This window comes from Fonsecaea nubica (genome assembly GCF_001646965.1).
Source record: "Fonsecaea nubica strain CBS 269.64 chromosome Unknown Scaff46, whole genome shotgun sequence".
NCBI classification, from domain to species: domain Eukaryota; kingdom Fungi; phylum Ascomycota; class Eurotiomycetes; order Chaetothyriales; family Herpotrichiellaceae; genus Fonsecaea; species Fonsecaea nubica.
The window spans coordinates 1-16,499 of NW_019173719.1; the positions used below are offsets into that span (position 1 = coordinate 1).

Below are 16,499 nucleotides of genomic sequence, written 5' to 3' on the forward strand. Positions count from 1 at the left end.
AAAAAAAAAAAAAAAAAAAAGAAACAAAAAAAGAAGAAAAAGAAAAGAAAAAAAAATCAGTATGAGAGTGTGCGTGCATGCTGCATATTCATGTATGGGCGTGGTCTTTGTGGTCTTTCAGACATAGACAGGCCGGGGCTGGGGCTGGGATATACAGAGGACAGAACAGAGGGCATATCGACCTAGGTATCTAGGTGTCTGTCCACCCAGGTAATCTGTCTATCTAGCGCAGGTACGCAGGCACGTGGGAGGTAATGTATGGAGTTTTTTGAACCACCCATCCCTTTTTCCTCGAGGGGAAGTCTTTTTATCCCATGATTGACACGGGACCCGACCACACATACATATTGTGCCTGACTAGTCTGTCTGTCTGCCTACTAGCCAAACTCGATGACTTTTGTGGATCAAGCCGGACGAAAAGCCAGACCTGGCTGAGGTGATCGGGCAAGAAGTTGTGGTTGTGGTTGTGGTTTGGCCGGTCGGTCAGTCGTACAACTTGACCCAGTCGGGGATGAGGACCATCTTCCTCCTCACAGGGCCCAAGGCGTACACGGTGCCCTTGATGTCCTTTTTCTCTTCGTCTTCTGCCTTGTTATGGTCTTCGTCGCCACTGTTACTACCAACACCACCGTTCTCGTGCTCGTGCCCGTCCTCTCCGGCACCCGCGTCTTCTTGCTTGCGCCCGGGCTCGACGAGGACAACGTCCTGTAGAAAAGACACCTCGGAGCCGTAGCGGACCTCCATGTCCGTCCCGCCCCAGTCTAGGGTGACCTTGCCGGATGTGTGGACGCGCAGTTTGCCCACGATGCCCGCGGGCAGACGCGTCGGCTCGGCAGCCGTGAGCAGGCCGTCCATCTGCAAGTCTGGTCTCGTCGCTTTGGCAAGACCGTCCGGGTCACCGCCGGCGGCGGCGTCGGTATTCGTGACATTGAGATCGACGGCCGTGGCGCTGCCGTCGGTTCCGGGCTCGACTTTGACTCCTCCGTCGTGCGGTTGCATGGTGGCCGAGTTGACGAGGAAGGGTGTGAGTGGTGGAAGTTGGAAGAGGAACATCTTGCCGTCTTTTATTTTGGATATGACCTCTTCTGACGACTCCTCTGACGACGATTTCCCTTCGTCTTCGTCAACTTCCATTTTCACACCAGTTGCTGGTGGTGCGGCCACGAAGAGATCCCTCAGCTTCTGTACGTCCTGCATAGCTCTTATTCGTTCCGCGCGCTCGTCGGCCGTCTCGGTCGCATGGCCCTTGACATCCCGCCCGATCCTGCCAGCACCAAGCTGCTTTTTCAGCGTCCGCTTCCTCATTTCGGGACTAGAGGGCTGTTCCTTGACGAATTGGAGAGAGTCATTGTCTGCGTCCTCGGTATCGTCGTCTCGGTCACTTTTGCTGTCGACGTCTTGAGTCTCTCCGTCGGATTTCTGACCCATGGCGGAGCGGCTCGTCTTGCTGCGGACGCGTGCCGTGTCTCCTTCCTGGCCTTCGGCTTCTTTGTCTGCTCGCGGCGCACGCACTGGTCGTAGACCCAGCGCTCTGCGAGGCTTTCCTTTGCTGCCACCCGTAGGCTTTTGTTTCCCTTTTCTTGATCTTGATGTGATCATGTCTTCGTCGTCATCGCTCGAGATCATGATGAGCTCAATGTCTCGTTTTCGGTCGTCGTCGGGCTCTTCGTCCGTCGCCGCATCGAACACTTCACCTGTTGTACCTGAAATTCCACCTCTTCCGCCTGCAGAAGTTCCTGCATGGCCAGTCCCGTTGCGGCCTGTGGTTGTGGCCTTGCCTGACGCCGAAGCACCCTGAAGCGCATCTTCTGGGAGTCCACCTCGCACACCACTTTCCAAAAGCTCACCGTACCCTTCATAGCTTGTACGCGGCCTCGTAGAGATCCTTGCACTGGACCCCGCCCCGAAGATACCCCCTGCGCCTACTGGCTCCTCTCTCTGGGGCGTGGCTGCGCTGCTTCCTCTGCCTCCCCGACTCGCACCTCTTCCTCCTCGTGCACCGCGATTGGCTGCCTCTTGCTCAGCTGCTCGAGCCTTTTGTCGTTCGGCTTCTTCTTTCGCAAACTGTTCTCGTTCGGCTTTGGTCTTGCGTTGGATTCCCGCTCGAGGTCGCGGTCTCGCGGCAGCGGCAGTACCGCCGCCTCGTGGGGTAGATCTGGCATTTGCCGTAAGGGGAGTGGAAGACGCTCCGTCCGACATGACTAATGGCCCGCGGCTGCCCGCCGGGGAGGTGTTTCTTTTACCAGTGCAGAACTCGGAGGATCATGAGGTGGAAGACATTCGGAGAGTGCGGAAAAAAAACTTCAAGTTGAAAAAGCTCAATCTTGCCAGATGGTGGAATGAACGAGTAGGAAAAGTTCCGATTGAGTCGCTGCCTATAATGAACGCAGCTGACTATTGTCAAGGCAGATTTCCTGAGAATGGTGAGCCCACTGGCTGGTGCTTGGTGACCTTTTTGGCAGAGACAACTTTCACTTTTTTTCTCCAAACAAGTCCGTTTTGAGAGGGACGCATTTGCTGGAACTTCCCCGCATTGATTATATAATATGAGCAGCCTTGTCACGTGTGGTGGGGTTCCAAAGCACCCCCACCCTCCACGACGAGGCTACGTATGCGATGAAAACTTGGTCACTCCAGAGTTGAAGGTGGTCAAATTTCTTGATAGCATTCGAAAGATAGGACCCTTCTCATTTCATACACTCATAAGTCCTTCCGTGCCCGGTGGTTAATCGATAATTTCCTTGCATCGAAAAATAGATCACAAAGATGCGCCCATTTCGTCCACCAGTCAACACAACACAAAAGGAATACCCATGCAGTTTGTTCAAACTCGACCGTCGCGCAACTCTTTCTCGAGTCAAGAAGCATTCGACAACCGCGAACACAAAAGGATCAAAACAACTTGCCGCGTCATTGCCAGTCCATCAATCTCGTCACACCACGGCCTCGCGGCCTATTTGGATCCAAATTTTTGCAACCTTTAATCCCCCAGTCTATTCCCTGTTGCCTCTGGTTTCGCTTGTTCTTGTCCGGCCTTGCGAACATCCTCCTAAACTTTCCTTGGTAAATCGAGGCCGTTTTTGTGGTTGCCGATCACCTTTTCCTCTTCTTGTTCTTGTCAGGACTCCCGTATGTCCCAATTGAGTCCATCAACCCATCGGCTGCGCCGGCGACAGAATCAGATTGCTCTGTCAGAAGGTCCTCGGCGAGCTTCTTCACCGGAACCCCCATATGCCTGCCATATCGACCTTTTCGGCCATTTCCTTCGTCTTCGCTGATGCATCCGTCGATGCCAATGCCAGCATCCTTGCAACGCCCGCAAGGGCGCTGGCGGTCGCAGCCTTTCTTACTCTTTCGACATCGCTGACAACGGGGTTTGGAAGACAGATCTTCCTCATCCGCGGCGAGTTGGTGTTGAAAGTTGAGGCTTGAACCAGACGACTTCCTGACCTGTCCGGCAGACGCCGGTGCGGACGGTGCCTTCATAAGCCCAGGTTGTGTCGAATGTTTGACAATCTTTGGAGGACCGTTTGGCCTAGCCTTGGGTAATTTCCCCTGCTTCATTAACCCAGCCGACTTGGACCGATACCCATTGGATGGGCCGTCATGCATTTTCGTCTTGATTTTCTTGGTTTTGGGCTGACCCTCGTAATCCTCATGATCGCCCCTTATGCTGTCGTGAGCATATTCCTCGTCCTCGTCATCAAGATACTTTCTGTGTTTGGGGAGCCCGCCTTCTGCATCACTGTATTCGTCACTGTCACTTGTTGCACCAGTCGATGAAGCCGCATCCGCAACACCACTAAAAGTCTCATCCATGGTCGAATTAGAGGTGCGCCCATGAGAGTAGTTGGAGGCATCACCCAGAGCAATCAGGGTACGGGCCACGTCTTCATCTGAAATACAACTTGCTACTGTGGGATCTGGTGTCGGTAGGATCCCGTTCCCGTTATATCCTTGTCGCCCAATATATGACTGCTGCATGCTGGATCTGTCACGTAGTCGGTGACCATGTTGGGGTACAGGTGTTGCCATATCAACGCCTGCTCCTTGATCGCCGCTACCAAACACATGGGAACTGGGTCCGTAACTTTGTGGAGAGAGTATAGGGACATTTTGCAGCCCGTATATTTTTTGACTTGCAGGATGCAAGGGTGAAGGGCCTTCCTGGGGGAGTGAACGTCGTTGAGGTGAGATGGAAGACTGGGATGCAGTCACCGGGACCTGAGGAGGGACGAAAAGAGGAAGAGTCTGGGAGTGCAAGTCAGCAAGGAGGCAATTGTAAATCATATCTGGGGACTTACCGAACTGTCAAAGATGGGCTGTCCACGGCGCCCATCTTGAAGGACATTGGCGGTACTGATGTCGGAGCTAGCAAATTGCTCGCTTCGAGCTTTCTTGGATCCAGAGATTGAGCTGCGCCCAGCTTCACTGTCGCTATATCCGTTCTCGTCATGAAAGCTTCCCGTGGCACTTGAGGCCCGGCTGACAACCGCATAAGACGATGCTTTCTGCTGCGACGCACTTCGACGGCCGCGCCCTTGCGTTGGAGAAACGCTCCGCTTACGAGCAACCCTGGACGCAGGCCTCGAAGGCGAGTGGGATTGCTCGCGCATGTGAGGTGGCAACATCTGAAAGGGCTCGCCCAAACTGGGTCGGCGTCGAGGTTCATAGCCGTTCTCGCCGTTGTGGACGGCGTGTGGGTATGGATTAGACGCAGTCTGGGGAGCTGGCACAATGCGCATATAGACAGTAGAATTATGGACGAGATTGTCATAGGAGGCAATGAGAGTGTTACCCCAGGCATCTTCGAAACTCACTCCGTTTCCATCGTATATGCCGTAGAAGTTCTTGACTGTTGTTATGATGGACTCGGTGCTATCATGCATGTTGAGCACAATGCGTAGTGGAATCCTCGCCCTGGTTTTAGAGCCTTCGTCCAGCAGGAGCTCGAAGGAGACAGACTTTGCAGGAGGCATTTTTGTCGGCGACATTTCATGGTCTTCGGCTGAAAGTAGGCTAGAGACTTGCATCTTGTCTAACGGCTTAGATATATGTGACGGCCTTCTTATAACTCTGACGACGTGGGAGGAATCATCTAAGGTTGGCTTCAGGTAGAGGACGCTTGACGGAGGATGTTCGGCTTATTGTTCGATTGAAAGAGGCCCTGAGTGTAAGTATTAGTTTGGAGTTCATACAACATTGGATGGTAATGTTTGGGAGCACTGAAGCTGTTGGGAAAATGGACCAGGGATGGTGTGAGTCTTGGGTGGGAGCAGGACAACGGGCTTGGGTTCCTAGTCCCATTCTGTGACACTTACAATGAGTCGAGGCTTTCAGATGAAAAGTGTGGATGCTTGCGATGGCCCTGAGATCAAGAAGAGATAGAAGAGAATGTGCGCAATGGCAATTGCAACAGCATCCGGCTCAACCGTCAAGATACGATCGAGGGTTACAGCATGGTGGCTGCGGTGGTGTGTCGTAGCGGTGACAGTGGAATGTGGTAGACGACAGAGTGCCCGAGAGAAAAGATAAACGATGGAACCTCTCTAGTAGACAGACAAAAGGCCCTCGACGGCGTAGATGAATGGAAATCAGAGGTACTGGGGGGGAGGTGAGAGGTCTAGGGAAGAAAGGAAGTTCAAGGTGCGGACTGAGGCTTGGGATACCGCAATAGTCAACGGGCGTGTGAAACGAGGCCCACCCCCGGTCCAACAAATGCCAGTACGTACTCGTACCACAAGAACGTGGCTATCGCACTGTGTATTATCTAGGAATTGATTTATTATTTATTCCGAACGAGTCACAAATACTCTCGCGATCCCAATTATTGCGACTAGAATGTCAATGCCGGCGACAAAGAGCGACCCAGCAAAGAAGAAAGTCTCAGTATCTGGCGACGACTCCAGTGACTACGAAAGATATCTAGACGGGACAAAACCCACAGCGCTGTCTTTTTTCGACCGCCAGCAACCCTAGGGGTTCGTAGCGCTATCTTGTGACGGCATATCTTCCCGTGTACGAGCTAAAAGGATGCCAGGTGACGACCCGAAGCGGTGTCTTTGCTGGCCATTGGGACTGGCAGGCTGAGAGCCGTGCCTTGGATTTTGTATGGCTGGGGCCGAGGCCAGGCAATCAGAGGTGGGCAGACAAGAAGGGAAAAACCATGAGGCAGTCAGCGGGCGGAGCTGATGGTCGGAAAAGTGAGGACAGTACTTGCGAACCTGGCCCGGCGATGCGCTGGAACTAGGAAACCAAAGAATAAGGAAGAAAAGCCAAACCCCTCACTTGGTTGAAATGATGTTCGAGAAAGTGGCCGAAGCCGTAGCGGATTCGGCGGGCTTTGTATGGGCCACTATGGCAAAGATTAGCAAGCGTCAGCGCTCCGATGGACCATGGGTGAGCTGGAGAGGTTTTCTGAGCCGTAATAATAATGCAGGTGGAGTCCCAAGGAGTCTGGTGCCGTTCAAGAGGCCGTCGTCAAGAACACGCAAGCATCCGTCGCCATCGTTGGACCAATCCCCTCAACCACTCAAGCGTGGGCTGCCGCAGTGGCTGCCACAGGATACATTACCTCCCTCAGGGTTCACGGTGCTGCCCACCGTCCACTTCGCTCCATTCGGACTGTCTGGCTGGCTGGACTTCTGCTGATAAAGACCACCCTAATTCTAGGTGCGACTTGTTGCGAGCCCGCCACGGCGGCAATGATATGTCTATCGTCTGGGCGATCTGCAACGCACCAGCTGCAAGTTCCCACACCGACCAGCATCTTGGCGGGATGGATGGCGGAACTGGCGGCGACCTCAAACCTGGCGCTATCTGCTCGATAACGTGATGGCCGTCGCCTGTACCTGTTGCATGCTTGTAGATATATAACTGTATGTACACACAAAGTTGACGACTCGCCGGAACCGAGCCGGATGCCCATGACTACTCGTATTTCGAGACAGCACCTTCTTGGTCGTCGTGAGTTTTCAGCTCGCTAACCTTGTGCCGAGATTGACGAAATTATTGCAGTCGCATTCCCGCACACCCCAGTATGGGTTGCAGCGTCCGAAAAGAAACCAGGTCATGGGCTCTGTTGACGAAACATTATTCGAGAGATTAGGAGTCTGCCAGTCGTAAGCGCAATTCGGCGCATTTAGGATCGTGCCAATTGGGGCCATCACATGCCGTACAAATGACAAGCCTGAATCGCCAAAATCAGAGTTTGCGCAAGAAACTGAAACCCCGAAACCTCGGGTTGGTTGCATCTCAAGTCGCACATATTTCCGCGCGATGTTCAGCTCAACCTTCTTCTGGGAAAATGATCTTTGCGCACGTACGAATATTGCTCTTGTGGGACATTGCAATAAGCAACCCAAACAGGAAATGCGCAGCCTAAATATGTTAGTCCCATCGCCTCCATCATGACAGAGCATCGTCTTGAGAGTGTTCGAGGTCGCAGATTCCTTCCAGACACAGCCTCAGATATCTGACTGCAATTAGAGCGCGGAACAGCTATCATTTTGAGTTGTATCAAGCAACCCTCCATGTCATCAGATTCTGGATCATCTGCGGTCCGATGACATCGTTTGAGGTTGAGTAAGCGCCTAAAACAAAAACGTCCGAGGGAATCCCCCCATCACTTCCAGAGTCCGAATTGGAGGAGAGAAATTTGCTGCTGTTGGGAAAGTGGCGACGTATCAAACATTCTGCTTTTCTTTCATAGTGATAAATACAATCAGGAGAATGTAGTAGCAACTGAACATGGTATTGGATCTGGAGGCAACACACCCAGCTTCGTCAATGTGTGCGAAAGCACGTGATTTGGCGATTTGCGCGACGCGTTGACGTCATTTTCTACTTTTTTGGCCCTAACCGAATTGAGCAGTACGAATACGCTGTGAAAAATATATGAACTCCTACCAAAATACTATCCTGTGGCAAAGATTTACTTTGTCCTATATTTTGTTCCTCGTGGCGCTGCTAAACGTGGGCAAAAGCAAAAGTGAGGTCTGTTGAAGTACGCGAAGTGTTTATAGATCCAGGAATGGACTAGCGTGAGACGGGCCAAGCTAAGGGCGGCAAGAGCCGCGGCGCCAATCCAATGACCGATCAACGTTCGTGTTTACATGCGAGTTGCTCGACCTTGCATAATCCCATAATAATAAATAATGCCGTTTTGTTTGTTGCCAGGACCAACCCATATGCTGTGCTCCTTTCCACAGGCATAGCTTCTGCATCGATACTCTTTCCCTTGACCATCCTCTTCCTCTCACGACCTTGTTCCTTCCTCTCTTCGGACTGAATGTACCTGTCCGTGTCGCGCTTTGCAAAATCTAAGGGGGTTCCAAGAGCTCATCGTCCATTCGAGTTCGAGCAGCTTGCGTCCCTTCGCAGTCCCATCACAGGTATAACGCCTCGTCAATATGGATGTCAAGGTAAGGAAGACTCTCCCTAGAGCCTGTCACACACTGTCGAGACGCGGCTTGCTCTACCAATGCTTTAATCCAAACTTCCCCGTCGAGGAACATCTGGGCTAATGTATACTTCTCTGATAGCCACAGCGCCCCCTTCGGCCAATACGCGTCAGAAACGACGAAAATGTCCCGCCCGAAGGCCAGGTCGTTAAAACAATCCATCATCGAAACAAATCGAGTCCAGCACTTACAACTACTTTCGCCGAAGCTCAAGGGCTGAAGGCTGCGGCCAAGCGAACTGCGTTTGGAGACGTGAGCAATATCGCTGCAGGCAGACCTAGCAAAGATGATTTATTATTGCACACCAAGCCGAGTCTGCAGGCTGTCGTGAAGCCTACTCAATCTCTTGACCAAAGAAGATCCATTGCGCTCCTTCGTCCCGCCCAAAAGGGGTTGAAAACAATCCTTGCCGGAGCAGCTTCCTACGGGACATCCAAGATCTCTTCCAATGCTACATTCAGAGAGAATGTGGCTCCTCTACAGCCTGCCGCAACGAAAAAGACATTGACCAAGCGCCATACCACAATCTTTAACGATCAGCACCTGGCTGTGCTTCAAGAGACAGAAATAGCTTTGAGCGAGTCAGTGAATGAAAAACCAACGGGGAGTGAGAAGCACTCGAGCTCAGCGACTCCTGGAATACAGTCTCAGCTTTGCGTCCTTCCTCTACCAGCACCTGTTGTTGTTCCTGCCGAGCCGGTCAAAGACACCCAAGATCTTCATTCAGACACTAGCCTGCCTGGCATTGAAGGCGTAAATCTGGGTCCTGCACTCTCGAGCGAGCCAAATAGCGAGACACAGGTGAACGATGCGATCATCACTACCTCAAACCACGTTGCCCAGCAACTTTCGCAACAGCCCTCTGAACGATCTCTGCCCGAAAATATTCTACCCTCCGTAGAAACCCACGTTGCCGCGATGCGAAAAGAGCCACAACACATTCCCGTGGCCAGTCTGGTGAATGTTGTCGATAGCGTCCCGCTCCTGAGCCCTCACCATTCCTATATCCAGCAACGACTTGAGCAAGAAGAATATTGGGACGAAGAGGATGACGAGAACTACGAAGAGGAAGATTATGTGACCGCAAGGTCTTTTCGTTCACGAGGTGACAATACCACCGGCGGCGCTACGACCGTTCTCTTTCCGCAAATGAACCAACGTGCCCGCAAGGAGATTGCTGCAGCAAAGCAGTTGGTCGAAGCCACGCGTTCTCTTGAGGAGGTTGAGGATGAAAGCTACGACACGAGCATGGTCGCAGAGTATGGAGAGGAGATATTCGATTACATGCGACAACTCGAAGTGAAGATGCTTCCGAACGCGCACTATATGGACAACCAACATGAGATTCAATGGTCGATGCGGTCAGTGTTGATGGATTGGCTTGTTCAAGTCCACCTCCGATTCAATCTCTTACCAGAGACCCTATTCCTCACTGTCAATTACATCGATCGGTTCCTGTCGTGCAAGGTCGTGTCTCTCGGCAAACTACAGCTTGTGGGTGCAACGGCCATTTTCATCGCCGCCAAGTATGAAGAGATCAATTGTCCGTCGGTCCAGGAAATTGTGTACATGGTCGATGGTGGTTACAGCGTCGATGAGATTCTCAAAGCCGAGCGCTTTATGCTTACCATGCTCCAATTCGAACTTGGCTTCCCTGGTCCCATGAGCTTTTTGCGCCGAATCAGCAAAGCTGACGATTACGACCTGGAGACGAGGACCTTGGCTAAATATTTCCTTGAAGTGACCATGATGGACGAGCGGTTCATTGGCAGCCCCCCGAGTTTTACAGCGGCGGCATCGCATTGTCTCGCACGCGTTATGCTCCGGAAAGGCACATGGGTAAGTCACCAGCTCAACTGGAGAAGGCTCACTTACTAACGCACCTAGACCGCTCATCATGTCTACTATTCCGGGTACACTTACACCCAACTCAAACCATTGATCAACTTACTTCTGGAATGCTGTGAAGATCCACGAAAACATCACAACGCAGTGTTCAATAAGTATTGCGACAAACGCTACAAGAGAGCATCGGCATTCGTTGAGACTGAGATCCAGAGAGGGTTCGAATTGCCAGAGCCCGTCGCACCAACATCTATCCTTCAGTCAACGATGCTTTCATTTTACGACAGCGTTCCTTACCTTCGCATGTGAGAAACTCACCATTCAAACAATTCTTAATTTAAATCACCTTGTTTCGGAGGCAAGCACTCGACTATTAGAAGGGGCAACTTTTCGACATCTCCGAGATGAGAATCATGCACATCGTAAACTCTCAGCTGCGGGAGCTTCGCGCCATCCAGTCGAAACGGACTCAGGATTGGTTGACGATATTCACTTCTGCTGGGTTTAGAGCTTCTCAATATTCGATGGGAATCATTGACGAGAAAACACGAATTTATGACAAAGTAATTGGCATTCACGGCAGAGGGACCGAGAGAGTGAGGGTGCTGGAGAGAAATTTCTCTCGGTCTTCTGTAGGATTATTGGAATGATTCATGGGCATCATCATCGTTGTCCTTCGAAGCTTGTGACCGGCTTTGGAGAGCGACGTGGCGGAGCCACACTGTTAGAGATAGCACGGTGTTGCTCGGCGTGATAGAGTGGGATCAATAATCAGCAGGCAATGAACTCATGCTCCCAGTCAGATAATACACACACTACCTTGATTGATTGCGATCATAACAACTGTGCTCATCCAACGATTGTGCGCCCTGATTGTGAACCAATCCTTTCGAGATATTGGTTGGTACCTATGGTGCCAATTTCCGGATTCGGCGCGAGGCTGCTGAAAAGGGGGGAGGAGTCCCCGTTCGACAAGGCTGAATGCCAGCCTGATAAAGATCTTGCCTTGGCAACCGTAACAGGCAAGTCTTCCGACACCGGACATAATTTTCGCCTTGTTTGCCATCGGGAACATTTTGCCCTGAGACTGCGCTGTTGATTACAGATCTTCATTAGAGGTACGGCCAAAGATGAACTTCCATTATGCAAAGTGCGTTGTGTCACTACTTGCTCTAAGTCTCCCAATTCTTGGCACTGCTGTGCAGCAAGGCATTTACGCTTGCTGAAGTCTCGCTGAAGTTGTGCTGATGGTAGGCGCTGTCGGAGTCAGCTTCTGGCACATGCCGTAAGGTATTGAGTCTTCAAGTTGAAGCGCTGTGGGAAGCTTTCGCATTTCTCATCTTGGAACACATATGGCACCTAAAAAAGGCTCTGCCTCTGGCAAAAGTAACGCCTCCAAAAAGACCACACTTGCAGTCCCAGACAGCGATCATATAGTTTTCACTAAGGACAAAAATGACAAAAGGAAGCAGGAACAGAAAGAGCCCGACGGAGCTCCACCACGGGTTGATGTGAAAAAGATTATTGGAGGTGCTTCATGGACTGGCAAGTTACCAGTCAACCTGCTATCAGAGCACTGCCAGCGAGAAAAATGGAATAAGCCGGAGTATCAGGGCCGTCAAGTTCCAGCAGCAAACGGCGGAGATAAACTTCACCGGTCATGGGTTGTTCTGTCGAGGACGGACCCGAAGACGGGATCTGTCACGAAACTTCCCCCATTTCATCTTCCCCCATCACATGCCCAACTCGCAGATCAGCCGACAGCGCTGGAAGCTCGTCATTTCGCAGCTGCTTATGCCTTGTTCCGTGTGTCCAGTATGAAGAATTTGGCGATGGCATTACCTCCTACCTACCGAGATCTATGGAAAGGTGACTTTCAACGTCTTAAAGAGGAAGATGTCAAGGATGGTAGGGCATGGAAATATGATGCGGACCCCTTCGCCGCCGAACTCAAGGGACAGGAGATCAAAGCTGCCCTGGAGAAGCGAAAGGAGCAAGAGGCACGGCAACCCCCCAAGACTGCATCGTCAGGTTTGACTGGCTCAGCACCGGATAATATTACATCGAAAGCATGGGATCGAGCGTCGCGACTTGAGCTAGGCCAAGAGGCTCGCACACGGACCGAGGCAATCATCAGGTCCCGAAGCATCTGGAACCCAAACAGGCTTGAGATTTCCAAAATGGACAAGGACTTAATTGTGTCCGATCTGTCTCGGTCTGGCTTTCAACCCTCCCACATCCAAGAAGCGCTCGAAAACTGCGGCACACGGGAGGAAGTGTTGGAGTGGCTGCTAATCCACGTTCCTGAAGATTGCCTGCCTGCATGGAGCTTCCCACCTGGTTATAATGCTGGCATTACTCTCGTTAGCAGCGACCTAGCGACTGAAGCCAAGATAAAGCGGCTGAGTCAAGGAGGCTATCCTAGCCAGCTATGTCTTCAAGTCCTACGCGATAATGACGGCGATGAGGCTCTAGCGGCGGAAGCCCTACAATCACGACTCCTGCCGTCCGAGGTCGACCTGATTGTGGACGCAGAAGGCAGTGTGGACGTCTGGGATGAGGAAATGACTGCTCTCGACGCCATACTTGCGGAAAGGTTCAAGCTCTCTGGTCATTACAGATGCTCTATCCAGGCGGATCCCAATTCAAAGATCTCTGCCACATTTCACTTTCGTCGTCCGACGTCCGGTTATCCAAGCAGATTACCCATTATCTCAATTGAAGCACCCGGAATACCGAGTTACATTCGCCTGAGCGCAACCAAGAGAGCATGCAAATATGCTCAGGAACATCTCCTTGAGGATCCGATGATATTCAGTTTATTGGAATGGCTAGAGAGCTCAATGCCAAATATCATCGACAATCCTGGAAAATTGAGTGACTTGGAGATGACCTCCGTTCCCATGGGAGGAATGTTTGCAGCGACGCAGAATGTAACGGACGAATATTCTATCCCATCAAGACCGAGGGGAAAGGCATACACGAAGGATAATCGAACCAGCGAAGCAATATTCGATGCTTGGAAAACGCGACAGAGCTTGGAAGCTCAACGGACAATGAACTCAGTCCGGCAACGTCTACCCGCATGGACCAAAAAAGATGAAGTTATTAATGTGGTTGGACAATCGCAAGTGACTCTGATCACGGGAGAAACCGGCTCCGGGAAAAGCACCCAGGCGGTCCAGTTTGTGCTGGACGGCGCAATCGAAGCAATGCGAGGCTCTTCGGTCAACATCATCTGCACGCAACCCAGGCGGGTCGCTGCTCTGTCATTGTCCGAGCGTGTTAGTGCAGAGCGATGTGACAAAGAAGGCCAGGAAGTGGGATATATCATCAGGGGAGAGTCGAAGATCTCGTCCAAAACGAAAATCACATTCCAAACCACGGGCGTGCTCCTTCGACGCCTACAGACGTCGTCCAACATCAAATCAGCTCTGGCAAATATCAGCCACATTTTCATTGATGAAGTCCATGAGCGGTCGCTGGATACCGATTTTTTGTTGGCCTTGCTGCGCGAGGCCCTGCCATCCTTGCCCCTTTTGAAGATCGTCCTGATGAGTGCGACACTGAATGCCGATACGTTCGTCGACTACTTTGGCGTCGACAGAGTTGGCAGAATCCACGTCGAAGGTCGTACATACCCGGTCCAGGACTATTACTTGGACGACGTTGTCCGGCTCGTGGGAAACGAGAAAAGAGAATTTCAGCCAGAGTCAGACGATGACCCCCCAGTGGGCAAGGCGATACAGAATCTCGGGATTGGAATCAATTACCAGCTAATCGCTTCCCTTGTGCGACATATTGACATGCAGCTGGGTAGTTCCAGTGGAGGGATTCTCATTTTTATGCCCGGCACGCTAGAAATCGACCGATGTCTTAGGACCCTAGCTAGCATACCCGGTATTCATGGCCTACCGCTCCATGCTTCTCTCACACCTGCCGAACAGCGTCTCGTGTTCAGACAACCGCCAGCAGGTAAACGAAAAGTGGTTGTTGCCACGAATGTTGCCGAGACATCAATCACCATTGAAGACATTGTGGCCGTGGTCGACTCGGGCAAAGTCAAGGAGACGAACTACGACCCTGTCACCAATATCGTGCGTCTGGAAGAGGTCTGGGCTTCGCGAGCAGCCTGCAAGCAGCGTCGTGGCCGAGCTGGTCGAGTTCGAGCGGGGAATTGCTACAAACTCTTTACGAGGAATGTAGAAGCCAACATGGCGGAGTCTCCCGCCCCAGAAATGCTCCGGACACCCTTGGAGCAGCTATGTCTTTCGGTCAAAGCGACTGGTTCAGTTCGCAATGTGGAGGAATTCCTGGCAAGCACCATCACGCCGCCAGACAGTCGCGCTGTTGTTACCGCTCTGAAGACCTTGCAGCGGATGGGTGCTTTGGAGAATGATCGCTTGACAGGTCTCGGGACCTACCTGGCAATGATACCCGCTGACCTTCGCTGTGCGAAACTGCTCGTTTACGGTGTCCTATTCGACTGTGTGGAATCCTGTCTGACGATTGCTGCCATCTTGGCGACCAAGAGTCCGTTTGTCTCACCGCGCGAGAAAAGAGATGAGGCGAAGGAAGCAAGACTGTCCATGAATGCCTCGGACGGCGACATCGTTGTCGACTGTCGAGCATATGAGCTGTGGAAAGAGGTGTCTGCGACATCGCGATACAAAGATGTGCAGCAGTGGTGTTCTTCAAGATTCTTGTCTCCTCAGACCCTCCGCGACATTGACTCGACTCGACGGCAGCTTCTTGATTCCTTGATTGAAGCCAGCCTGTTGCCTGCCAATTACAACAGTGACCTATCCCTCTACAACCGACAGAAGAGCAACAACATGCTCCAACGGGCCATAATCGCCGGTGCTCTAAACCCTCAGATTGCACGCATTCAAATGCCGGACAAGAAATACATTGCGTCTATGAGCGGGGCCAAAGAACTCGACCCGGACGCCAAAACAATCAAGTACTTCAACGAGGAAAACGGAAGGGTATTTGTGCACCCCAGCAGTGTCCTCTTCGACGCCCAGGGGTTCTCTGGCAACGCAAGCTTTGTGAGCTATTTCACCAAGATGGCGACGAGCAAGACCTTCATCCGGGATTTGACGCCTCTCAACCCCTACGGACTGTTGTTGTTTGGCGGGCCCATCGAGGTCGATACACTGGGGCGAGGAGTCGTTGTGGATGGGTGGGTGAAGCTGAGAGGGTGGGCTAGGATCGGTGTTCTGGCTTCGCGGCTACGAGCACTGTTGGATGATGAGTTGAGAAAGAGGATCGATACTCCTCGCCACCTCGCAGGCGACGGCGCCGAGGATCATCATGGGATTTTTGAGATTGTTAGACATTTGGTGGAGTTCAATGGGCAGGACAGATAGACATGGCACAAGACCTCACCTGCAAGTGTTTCTTTTGGAACAGAGTTCTTTTGGATGAGCTACCAATAGTGATAGTGCGCGGAAGAAGCGGCACGATACCAGGACAGTCGTGTGAGTTGAGTGAGTGAGTGAGTGAGTGAGTAGTAAAGGGAGTGATAGACGCCACTGCGGTGAGGCCGAGACCATCTGCGGGCGTGGCGTTGACGGAAATTGAACCAGTTGTTTGTGGACGCCTCTAACATGCAGTAGTACCATGTGGCACCAGGTGAAGCCACGAGTCTCGCTTCCAAACATGTGTGAGCGAAGTACAGGGTACTGGGTACTCGGTACAGACAAGTACCTACTCGGTATTATGGATTGATTGAATGTGGAGTGTTGGTGTTCTTGTGGCTGAGACTCACCTGAAGGACAAAGTGCCACGGCGCCAATAATAACGCATCGACAAACACACACTCTCTCTCCTTTTCAGCCAACAGCACAAACACATTGTACCAGTCAGGCCAGTACAAGGTTCTCGATACTTCTGTCTCGAACACCTGGGCCTCATGGCAGCCACCGGTCGAAACCCGCTCGTCTTCTCATCTGCTCGCACGCCATTCCCAGAAACCATTTGACCCTCTCCACCCACACAAGGGTTGTTCACAGCTGCCCAAAATGAGCGCCTCTCTCCTCTTACCACGCTTGATTGGCAGTCCGGTCAAATCAGTCTGGCCAGAACACATATGTGGTGGTCTACAGCTACGCTTGCTGCCGCGCTCCTGTTTGAGGAAGCCAGCGTGAGTGAAGGCTGGCTGTTCAGCAAGAGGTGGAAAGTAGTCGA

General features: G+C 52.0%; 4 protein-coding genes across 4 annotated transcripts; 2 read left to right on the top strand and 2 right to left on the bottom strand.

Moving 5' to 3' along the window:
* Positions 1-483: 483 nt before the first annotated feature.
* Positions 484-2,199, bottom strand: AYO20_06911 (hypothetical protein; the record flags this gene model as incomplete). The annotated part of the gene is made up of 1 exon (XM_022645199.1): positions 484-2,199. One exon carries the CDS (start codon positions 2,197-2,199, stop codon positions 484-486), a length of 1,716 nt encoding a protein of 571 aa, XP_022498747.1.
* An 894-nt stretch (positions 2,200-3,093) lies between these two features.
* On the bottom strand, positions 3,094-4,979 carry AYO20_06912 (hypothetical protein; the record flags this gene model as incomplete). The annotated part of the gene is made up of 2 exons (XM_022645200.1): positions 3,094-4,251; positions 4,305-4,979. The coding sequence occupies 2 exons, from the start codon at positions 4,977-4,979 to the stop codon at positions 3,094-3,096; spliced, it is 1,833 nt and encodes a 610-aa protein (XP_022498748.1).
* Positions 4,980-8,411: 3,432 nt separating this feature from the next.
* On the top strand, positions 8,412-10,616 carry AYO20_06913 (hypothetical protein; the record flags this gene model as incomplete). The annotated part of the gene is made up of 3 exons (XM_022645201.1): positions 8,412-8,423; positions 8,544-10,301; positions 10,350-10,616. 3 exons carry the CDS (start codon positions 8,412-8,414, stop codon positions 10,614-10,616), a joined length of 2,037 nt encoding a protein of 678 aa, XP_022498749.1.
* A 1,043-nt stretch (positions 10,617-11,659) lies between these two features.
* AYO20_06914 (hypothetical protein) lies at positions 11,660-15,679 on the top strand (the record flags this gene model as incomplete). Its single annotated transcript, XM_022645202.1, has 1 exon — positions 11,660-15,679. The coding sequence occupies one exon, from the start codon at positions 11,660-11,662 to the stop codon at positions 15,677-15,679; it is 4,020 nt and encodes a 1,339-aa protein (XP_022498750.1).
* Positions 15,680-16,499: the final 820 nt, after the last annotated feature.